This window comes from Solanum lycopersicum, chromosome 4, assembly GCF_036512215.1.
Source record: "Solanum lycopersicum chromosome 4, SLM_r2.1".
NCBI lineage: Eukaryota > Viridiplantae > Streptophyta > Magnoliopsida > Solanales > Solanaceae > Solanum > Solanum lycopersicum.
The window spans coordinates 54,408,061-54,419,108 of record NC_090803.1 but is presented as its reverse complement, the minus strand read 5'-3'; the positions used below and the strand labels follow the sequence as shown (position 1 = coordinate 54,419,108).

At 30.9% G+C, this 11,048-nt stretch overlaps 1 protein-coding gene and 2 long non-coding RNA genes across 3 annotated transcripts; 2 read left to right on the top strand and 1 right to left on the bottom strand.

Annotated features, from left to right (window-relative positions):
- Positions 1–3,414: 3,414 nt before the first annotated feature.
- On the top strand, positions 3,415–5,489 carry LOC138348305 (uncharacterized). Its single transcript, XR_011220740.1, has 3 exons — positions 3,415–3,547; positions 4,886–5,014; positions 5,136–5,489. It is a non-coding gene; the product is annotated as an uncharacterized lncRNA (long non-coding RNA).
- Positions 3,864–4,830, top strand: LOC109120140 (uncharacterized). The gene is made up of 2 exons (XR_003246558.2): positions 3,864–4,161; positions 4,392–4,830. It is a non-coding gene; the product is annotated as an uncharacterized lncRNA (long non-coding RNA).
- A 2,047-nt stretch (positions 5,490–7,536) lies between the features above and the next one.
- Positions 7,537–7,914, bottom strand: LOC138348183 (secreted RxLR effector protein 161-like). Its single transcript, XM_069296806.1, has one exon. It carries the CDS (start codon positions 7,912–7,914, stop codon positions 7,537–7,539), a length of 378 nt encoding a protein of 125 aa, XP_069152907.1.
- Between the last annotated feature and the right edge of the window lie 3,134 nt (positions 7,915–11,048).

Here is an 11,048-nt window from a genome sequence, read left to right as displayed (position 1 = left end):
TATAATTTCTCTTGTTCATCATACTTGTTTGTGAATTAACTAACATGTAACAAAAAAATATATATATGAAGGTAAGATATATTTCATTCTAATGTCTTTCTTTTTATTTTTATGTACTTAGACATGCGTTCTTAATATATTTTTTTTATGTTTGTATTATTATTTATCAAGTAAGTATGATTAAAAAAATCTCTGTAATTCTTAACAATGTGTTGTTCGTATGTAATTGCTTTTTCTAATAGTTGAATTCTATAATATAGTTTGATTATAATATTTGTTATATTTCAAGAAATAATTATTATTTAGTATTGTTAGTATTATTGAAAAGATAATATACAAATATATTAAGTATAGTTAATATTTCGTTCTTTCTTTTGACATAACTATTTTTAATTGATATATGGTTTTTTTTAATTCAGTTGGTTGCATATAATGAAGAGTTTGACATATGGATCAAAACATGATGGCGGATCTCGTTGCAAAGGAAGATGACAAAAGGAAAAAAAATAAAGCATAATTAGAGATTATTTTTCCACTTTGAATTATATTAGCAACTTAGTTACTTTTGCTAGAGTATTTTAAATTTTGATTTATATAAATAATTTAGAAAAAAAATTATTATATTGTCGATGTTAATCATTTGGTCTTTTAGTATTCTACTTTTTCTTTGTCATAAAAAAATTAATATAATTATTTTATTTTAACAACAACTACAAAATTTATCATGATTTGTTTCATTTTTATTATAATTATAAAAGTAATTGAAAAATAAAATATTATTTTCATGATGTCATTTTTTGCGTATAAAACAATCTGTCATCGTTTTTTTTTTTGCTTTGAAATGCATTTATATGTAGTCACCAATTATTATATTTTTTCTGTTTATTTTTTGTACTTTCACCCCTTATTTTATTTATTTATTTTACAAATAAAATCAATACATAATTAGTAATACATTAAATGACTAATAAAATTATTCTCATGTCTCTTTATTTTACTTATAACGTTTAATATTAAATATGATTCATAACTTTAGATGTTTCATTTTTTGTAAGTCTTATAAATATTTAATTAATGTTAAAAAATTATAATAAGCAAAGGTAATAATAATAATAAAAAAAATATTTTGATGAAATCAGAGTTTGAATAGAACATTAGTACTCCTAAAAAGATAGAAAATTAAAACATAAAAAATATTTTCAACCTAATACAATATATTGTTATTTCAACATATTATCTCTTATCCATTTACTTCACCACGGTGAATATTTTGTTAAAACAGACAAATACAAAATAAATAAATATATTTTATATGTTTAAAAAAATCCTATGATATCGCAGGCGAGAAGAAATATTACTATTATCTATATATTCGATACTAATGTAAATATTACATATTTCATATTATTATCTTATAAATACGTTATATAGTCACACGAAGCGCGAATACTTTCACTTGTGTATGTATATGTTCAGAGTTATATTGTAACTTCATCAAGTAAAGGCAAAACGCTCCACATTATTTTTCATAGGGCGATTCGATTTTTCAAATTTTGATTTTATTTTTTGATTTTTATTCAATTTTAAAAATGTTTGCATCGTATACCAAATCAAACTAATTTGGTTCAATTCGATTCGATTCGGTTCGAATTAATAAAGAGAAAGTGGCTTATGAATAACAGTTGAGCAAATTAAAAAAACAACAACATATTTTAAGGTAAGGCCCATATGGATACATCTCTCTGCTTTTATATCATTTATATTCATTTCTCTTATATTCCTTGTATTCAAAACTCTTTTATAATCTATATTCATTATTCTTATATAATTTGTATTTGTTCGCTCTTATATCACCTGTATTCAGATTCTTGTACCATTTGTATTCATTCATTCTTAAATCACTTGTATTTACTTATTCCTGTATAATTTATATTCAAAGTTATCATATCATCTATATTCTCTGCTCAAATATCACTTATATTTATTTGCTTTTGTATCACTTATATTTATTCTCTTTGTATCACTTGTGTACTCATATATAGATACTCAAAGCTGCCAACTCATCTGTCATAGATAGATAAATAAACACATGGATATCCCCAAAGATGTATTTCCTCAAAGGTTTGTCCACTCGAATTTTTGAGGGAATAAAAGAAGAAGAAAAAAATAATTCAATAAACACGGAAATGTGTATATAAAAAGAGAGAGAAAAAAGCTAAAAAGAAGAAAATATACGATTGATACAAAAAAATAAAAATCCAAAATACAAGAAAAAAATTATAGAGGAAAAGGGAGAAATTATACAATTGATACAAACACATGATTGAGGAGTTTAGGTGAGATAACATCAATTTTTTTTGATTTAATAGAGTCAGCGAAATCCATATGACCATAGTGATCAACTTAAGGAGAAGTTTCGTAGATTTGTAAAGACAGATTCTCGTAATTCAATTTTCAAAGCTGAGCCACTTGATTCAGTGATCTCCTTCTCTTCCTATACTTCGAACCAAGACTCTTCTCTAGACTTAGGTTCCCTAGCTTTTATTCTAGTGATCTCAATATTTTACCACTAAATAAAAAATTTAAATATTTCATATGCTTCAATTTGTTCAAATCTATTATGAAGTCATATATAAAGTAATCAACTCTAAAAGTTTCTTCAAGGGACTTCGTGATTTCGTTATTCATATTTTTATTAAATTATTTTTTACGAAATTTAGATTTATATTCATCTCATATGCAATTTTCTTAGTAGAAATCATAGTTCTCATTACAAATGTAATTATTATTTTTTAAAAAAAAAAACATACATAAGTAATTGTTTTTAAAAATGACCCCCCTATATATATATATATATATATATATATATATATATATTCACACATTACAAAAGAGAGCATCGAAAGAGAGAGAGGGAGGGAGGGAGGGAGAAAAACAGAACAATTAAAACTGATACAAACCTACACAAAACAAAATATAAGAAAATAGAGGTGGTTTCAAATATCTTGAGTCGATTATCCAGAATGAATATTGAAGAGATTGACGAGGATGTCATGATTACTGTGTTGTTGTAGGGTGGATGAAATGGAGGCTCACATTCATAGTTTTGTGTGATAAGAAGGTGTCATCTTAACTTAAAGACAAGTTCTACAAAGTCATGGTACGTCAAGTTATGTAGTATGAAGTGAAGTGTTTGCCAGTCAACAATTCTCACATTCAAAAGATAAAAGTGTGAAGATGAGGATGTTGCGATGGTAGATACAATTAAAAATGAGAATACCTAGGACAAGGTGAGAGTGACTTTGGGTAAAGACAAGATGCCAAAAGAGAGGTCGAGATGATTTGTGCATGCGATATGGAGATGCACGGTTGATACCGATGCAGATGTTGGTTATGAATGGATTTGAGAGATGTAGAGGTAGACCGATTAGACATGACATGACATGACGTAGTTACAATTTACCGTGTACATAGCCTTAGATATGAAAGTATGAAAGAAACAAATTAGGTAGAAAATTAGTAGGTGGAAGTGTGTCCATACCAGTAGGTAAGAGTGATTTGTCTTGTTTTCTTTACTAGTAGTTCTATGATTACTCTTGTAGTTTCTTGTTCTTCGATTTCCATAACTATCTATTATTTTTTGCAATTTGTTTGTAGTGTTATTTTGTTGTAGTTCTTTTCTGTTACTATGTGTTGTTTTTGTTACTCTATTGTTTCTTGTACTTTCATTATGTTTTTTCTAGACCGTGAGACTATACCATATTGTCCGCTTTGTACCTAACTTGCACGGTTTTCTCAAAAAGACAGCACACCATTAAGAGACCCTACACCTTTTAAGTAGCTTCCCAATCCTTTTAGCTACTAATGTGAGATTTTTGTTCGCTCAACCAACAGTGTTCCGTTCAACCTAAGTTCCATATGGCTCATCACTACAAACTATGAGTTAATTTTCATGATTTACTATGTGTCACCCGCATAAGAGATCCTCTTTCATTTCATTTCAGCTACCAATAATATGTCATGGGTAATGTCTACATATGATTGGGCTTTAATGGCTCAAAACCTGTTTGATGAAATGCCTAGTCCATATGGGCTGTCCTTGAGTGTTTTCTTTCAAGACACATACAAAAGTAGTCCTACAAATATGTGCTATATATTATGGTAAGTTGTTGTTTAGCTTATAAATACAATAGTACTACTCTGCGTTGCATGTTCTCATATATGGAAATAATGAAAAGTTTAACAGCTCTTAATTAACTCATTTTAAGAAAGTTCTGAGTCATGCTCTTTTTCATGATCACACTGCAAGTCATGTTGCAGCATGAAGCTGTTCGAAATGCTGCTAGCTATATTGAATATAGTTTCATTAATTCTGAAAACTTGGTTGACAGGAAAGTAGTTAAAGTGAACCGAGCTAGTTAGGACTTGCTTTGGGAATTGAAGCTTCTGGCCGAAAATTCATTTGACAACTGATGGAAGTCTACAATTGCAAATCATATGGTTGATAAAACTTGTACTATTATATGGTTTAGCCACTAATAAAAAGAAAATATTAAAGTTGTTGAAGAAAATCTCTCCACAAACAGAAATCTTTATTGATTACATAGTGGATGTTGATGAGTTATTGATATGAGAAGGGGATGTGATTTACAACTCAAACATAATACACTACATATATTAACAAAGAACAAAACTTTTGTTTGTTAAAGCTGTTTTGGATTTCCTAAGTCTTCTTTCTTCTGAAAGCAACTTGGCAAACCTTTTCAGAGCTTCTTCATTTGTACAACTATGTTCACATGGTTCAAGTAAACCTGTATGCAAATCAATTTTTCAACAGATTTTTCCCAATTTCAACTAATTTCTTCATGTTAACCTCTGTTAATAGGTCAACGGAAGTTTCTGCCTCAGTCAATGTGTCATCCTGAATGCGAATGTAATTGTTTTTGTAATGAAGTGCTTGGAGGAGAGCAGAAATGTGAAAATTTACCATATTATCACTAGAATGAGTAAGAAGGTACAAGAGCCATTTGCGAATACCCCATTTGGCAGTTGTTTTAGCATCGTAAGCTGATGCACCTGTACCTACCATAATCTTCTGATTTTACAGAGGAATAATCCTTGTTTGTCTGGTGCAGTTCACATTGCAGTCACCCATGCTCGTCCCTGCGATTACATCGAAGTAATCTGCAAGTCTTGCGTCCTCTCTATCCAATTTCTATTATTCAACTTGTAAACTTTAAACAGAGAAAAACAGGGGAATATCAATTGAAGTTGGAAGACTGACCTGAAGTTGGAACTCAAGAAATTCAAGAATGGTGGTAGGTATAATGCCTCTAATTCCTCCACCATCAATACTCAAGAATTGTGACAAGATTATCATCAATTAGAACATCATGTTCAAACGTTGTTGCCTTCATCAAGTGATGAATTGCTAAAACATAATGTTAAAGGAAGAAAAAAACATCTTTTTTTCCATTTGTATGCAAAAAGAAGAGACAAACAATACAACATAGTTGGGAGGAAAAGTACGTTATAGGAAATATGGAAGAAAAATAGTATCTTTAGGGAATGCTGAAGTTTTATATACGCTACTGAAGATTACTTGAGATATTACAATCATCAATTACATCTCTATTTATACTAGTAATAATGTAAATCAAATGTCTTGCACAAATAACTAAATAAATGTATACAATTTACTAGATATATGTATTACGAAATCCTAAAAAGACTTTTTGAAAAACTAAAAGACAATTTTAAAAGACTAAACATAAATGTATTAATTCTAACACTCCCCCTTAATGCATTTGCTTGATAACTCCAATGCGTTCTCAAAGATAGTAAATTTTTTCTCTAGGAAGTGATTTGGTGAAGATGTCAACAAATTGTTCCCCAAAATCATACACTCCTCAAAATACCCAAAAAGATATATCTGTTACCCCACAAACAAATACTTATAAAGCCAGCCTAGACTCTAAAAAATAGACATATAATTACATCACAAGAACATACATAGAAAATATACACAGAGTACAAACATTTCTAAAACTAAACCCCAGAGCCAAAGAAACAAAGAACCCAACTGAAGACTATATAACCCAATATTTACAAGGATACAATAAGCTAATTGCACAACCAGGAATCAACCCAAATCTAGTAGCAACCTGCTACAACTACGGATTATTAAGTACTGTATATACAATAATGGGAGACGAGATATCAAAGATACCGGAATTATATAAAGCCTTTTTACAATATAAAAGAGTAACTAAAGGAACTCTTTTTTATATAAAGTTTTACGCAGCTACAGCAGAGATACTATATGACGAAGTTAAACCTACAATACAAGCTATAAAGATTGGACTTTCAAGAGAGATGATAATCCCAGAAAAAATAGATATCCAAGAAGAAATACAAAAAGTGGATATTCCAGAATTTTATGCAAATAAAAGAACTATCGGAATAGCTACTAACTAAGTGAGATGACAAATAATTACATAAACGAAAATGCAATTTGAACATATTACAACAGAGACTAGACAATCATCTACTCAAATTGCAGAGAAATTAGAATAGCAGATATGGAAGACCTAAGACAATGGATATTGAGCTTGCTAAAGCCAGAACAAATACCTACGACAAGAGCTATACGAAAGAATTTTATTTCAGCCAATTTGATGACAAGATATTGCAAATTAATAGGACAAAAATATCCTGATCATATATGTTCAAAATGTGAAGGAGAAGACAATTATGTACCAGACGTCCAACTAGAATAAAATGGCACCACAGTTTGGGTGTACAAATAAAAAACAAAAATCCAGAAGATATAAAAATTATAGAAAAAATAAAACTAAGTATAAATATAAACAACCAAGACGAAGGTATTATGTAAAAAACAATAAAATGAAAAGATCATATAGACCTAAAAGAAAAATATCTCAATGTACATGTTATAATTGCGGAAAGATAGGACACATAGCTAGAGATTGTAAATTACCTAAAAATCCAAAAAGAAAACAAATTGCAGAAATAGTTATAGATGATGACGAATATATGCAAATAGAATACATAGACTATGAATTAAGTGAAAACGATAGTATATATGAAGTATCAGATATAGAAACTGAAAATGGAGAAGAAAATCTAGATAATGAAATAGAAGAAGAAGAAATATAATGTCTGAAAATGAAATAATATCTAAAGAGAATTATGAAGATGAAGAATCATCACACCAAAAAATTATATTTGATAATACACTTTTTGAACAAATAAACTGAATTTCGTCTTTTTCTTGTGTTTCTCGGATAAAATAATACTTGATAAATATATACTTTGATCTTTCATGATTGACTAGATTCTTGGTAATTGTGATTGTTGATTTGTTATCACAATACAAAACAATTTCTTTTTTTATTTTTCACCAATGTTTTCAAATATTCTCCTAAGCCAAATAGATTAAGAAGTAGCCTTAGCTGCTGAAACATATTCTGCTTCAACAGTGGATTGAGCAACAACACTTTAATTTTTTGATAATCAAGAATAAATACTTGATCCAAATAAGAAAACATAGCCAGAAGTACTTTTCATGTCATCTATATTTCCAGCCCAATCACTATCAGAATAACCAATTAAGTTCGAATCTCCACCAAATTTGTACATTATCCCATAATCCATTGTTCCTTGAAAGTAGCGCAGAACACGCTTTGCAGCTCCAAAATGCACTTGACTTGGTTCTTGCATAAATCTGGATAATAAACTAGCAGCAAACATAATATCTGGCCTTGTTGAAGTAAGATATAATAAACTTCCAATCAAGCTCCTATCAAGTGAGCTATTAGCTTTCTTTTCTCCATCATTTTTTCTAAACTTCTCATTTGCTACTAATGGTATGGTCACAGATCTACAATCCATCATTTTGAATTTTTGAAGAATACTTTAAATATATTTCTTTTGAGAAATAAAAATTCTTTCTTTCACTTGAGAAACTTAGATGTCCAAGAAATAATTTAGCAACCCAAGATCACTCATTTCATAGGCTTGCATCATATCTTGCTTGAATTTTTGCATTATCTTTACATCATTTCCTGTAAAGAGAAGATCATTCACATAGAGACAAACAATGATAATGTTGTCATATTCTTTCTTCACATATAAAGAAGCTTCACTTTTACTTCTCTGAAAATTATTTTTCAGAAAGTATGTATCAATTTCATTGTGCTAGGCTCTTGGAGCTTGCTTCAGCCCATAAAAAGATTTTTTTTAGCTTGTACACCTTTTATCCTCTCCCTTGAACAAAAAATCCTTAAGGTTGCTCAACATAAATATCTTCATCAAGTTTTCCATTCAGAAATGCAGATTTAACATTAAGTTGAAATATCTTTCATTTCTTTTATGCAGCAACAATAATTACAGTTCTAATTGTCTCAAGATGAGAAACTGGAGAGAAAGTTTCATAAAAGTCAATATCTTATTTTTGCGTGAAGCCTCTAGCAACCAACATTGCTTTGTACTTTTGAATATCTCCTTTCTGATTGAGTTTGATTATGTAAATCCATTTTAGACATACAACTTCTCTTTCTCCCAAGTATTATTTTTTTCAATCATCTGAATTTCTTCTTCCATGACTTTCTTTCAAACACCATTTTTATTTCTTCTTCATAATTTTCTGGCTCAAAATTGGCAAAATTACATCTTTCATAAATGTCACTCAACATTTTTGTTCCTCGTGGAGGCGGTTCTTCATCATCTGAATCTGAGATTTCTCCCCCTTGAGGGACACCTTCCTCTTTCTCATCTTCTTCTTGATTTGAAGATATAATAACAATATTCTCTATCTTTTTATCCTTTCAATTTCATGTTGTTTTTTCATCAAAAAATGACATCTCTACTAACAACAAGTTTGTTAGTTTTGACATCGATAAGCCTATATCCTTTTGTCACATCACTATAACCAAGAAATATACATTTTTGACTTTTTTCACCCAATTTTGTTCTTTTCTCAGCAGGTACATGAGCATAACAAATATACTCGAAAAATTTTAAATGACTTACAGAAGATTTCATTCCACTCCAAGCTTCAACAAGTGTCTTGTGCTTTAGTGCCTTTGTCGAGCACCTGTTAAGGATGTACACTGTTGTATGCACTGCTTCTGCCAAAAAATATTTTGGCATCACTTTCTCATTCATCATAGTTCTGGACTTTTTAACAATTGTTTAATCTTCTTTCAGAAACACCATCTTGTTGAGGAGTATAACCTGATGTAAGTTGCTTCTGAATACCTTCATTTTTGTAATATTCTTGTAACGACCTGTTTAGTCGTTTTGAGTAGCAGATTTTATTTCTGGAAAAACTGGCTGAGACGACGGAACCCACGACGGACCGTCATGGGCACGACGGACCATCGAGGGGGTCTTGTTCCAAAACACTTAGAATTCTGAAATTTGGGTACTGAAATCGACTCTCTGAACTTCGTGACATGGCATGACAGACCGTCGTGGGAACGACGGACCGTCACATACTCTTCAAGGAATTGAGTCTCTGAACTCTATGACGGAAGCAGCAGGACGGACCGTCGCAGGCACGACGGACCGTCACAGGCTGCGTAATCCCAGGCTTGGTTGGATTTCTTTAAATGTTTTAAGGGACATTTTGGACTATTCCTGCTATAATTATAAAGTTAGTGGTTGAATATTAATAATCCAATTTCTTGAGGGTTAAAAGAGATAACCTTGAATTAATTAATGGGTTCATTCACCATCTTTTATACTTAATTATATGCTAATTAGGGTAAAAGAAAGAGGGTTTGAATTAGAAAAATAGAAAGAACAAGGAGAGGGAAAGAGAACGATCGAGAGAAGAGGGAAACGAAGAGGAAATAAAGCTTTGGGAAATTGCTTGCTTGATCACGAATCTTCGATGGAGGTAGGTTATGCTTTTTATGCTATTCGTAGTAGACTCTTAATAGCGAATGATATGTGTTGGGTAGTATTATAAAACCTTCTATATGCTTAATTGTGTGCTTACATGATGTGATTATATAATTGTGATGAATAAGCATGATGAGTCTATTGAATCTCTAATCCTAAATTTACCTTGTTAATGATGATGCCTTGGTATAAAAGAAGGCTTGATGAACTAAAGTAATGAGGTCGATGATGCCTTGGTATAAGAGAAGGCTTGATGAACTAAAGTAATGAGGTTGATGATGTCTTGGTATAAAAGAAGGCTTGATGAATTAATAGAATGAGATTAGTGGAGCGGGTGTCATGAAACGACACGTAGAATTAGGGGATCGGGTGTCACGAACCAACACGTAGAATTAGGGAATCGGGTGTCACGAACTGACACGTAGAATTAGGGGATCGGGTGTCACGAACCAACACATAGAATTAGGGATCGGGTGTCACAAACCGACACGTAGAATTAGGGGATCGGGTGTCACGAACTAACACGTAGAATTAGAGGATCAGAGTGTCACATACCGACACAAGAGGAATAAAGATAATGAATCTTGAAAGAAGTTAATATACTCAATTTAATGAACCTATTTCCCAAATGAGTATGGTATGGAGGCTTGCGTCCTCATGGGTGTACTTGGCGTACTTATTAATGATTATAATACTTGTTTTTGCTACCCGTTGAGTATTGTAGTTGAATTTATGATATTATCTGATATATACTGTTTTCTATTTTGAGTTGGCCGATGATATCTACTCAGTACTTGTGTTTGTACTGACCCCTACTTGTATGTTTCTTTCCTTGTTATTGTGGAGTGCAGCAAACGTACCGTCGTCTTCAACTCAACCGCAACTCTAGCCAGTCTTCATTATACCAGATTTCAGGGTGAGATAACGCTTCTAGCTTGGACTGGATCTTCTTCTTCATGTCTTGATGCCTTGAAGTTCTGGCTTGAACTAGCTTTTTAGTTATTCTAGCTTTCTAGATACTCTTAGAATTAGTAATTTGAGGATAGATGTTCTTGTGATGATGACTTCCAGATTTTGGGGATAATAATAAGTGTTTGAGTTTGAGAAGTTGATTATTG

Coding starts and splice junctions, on each gene's coding strand:
- LOC138348183 (XM_069296806.1), bottom strand. CDS start 7,914: ATGGATTGTAGATCTGTGACCATACCATTAGTAGCAAATGAGAAGTTT.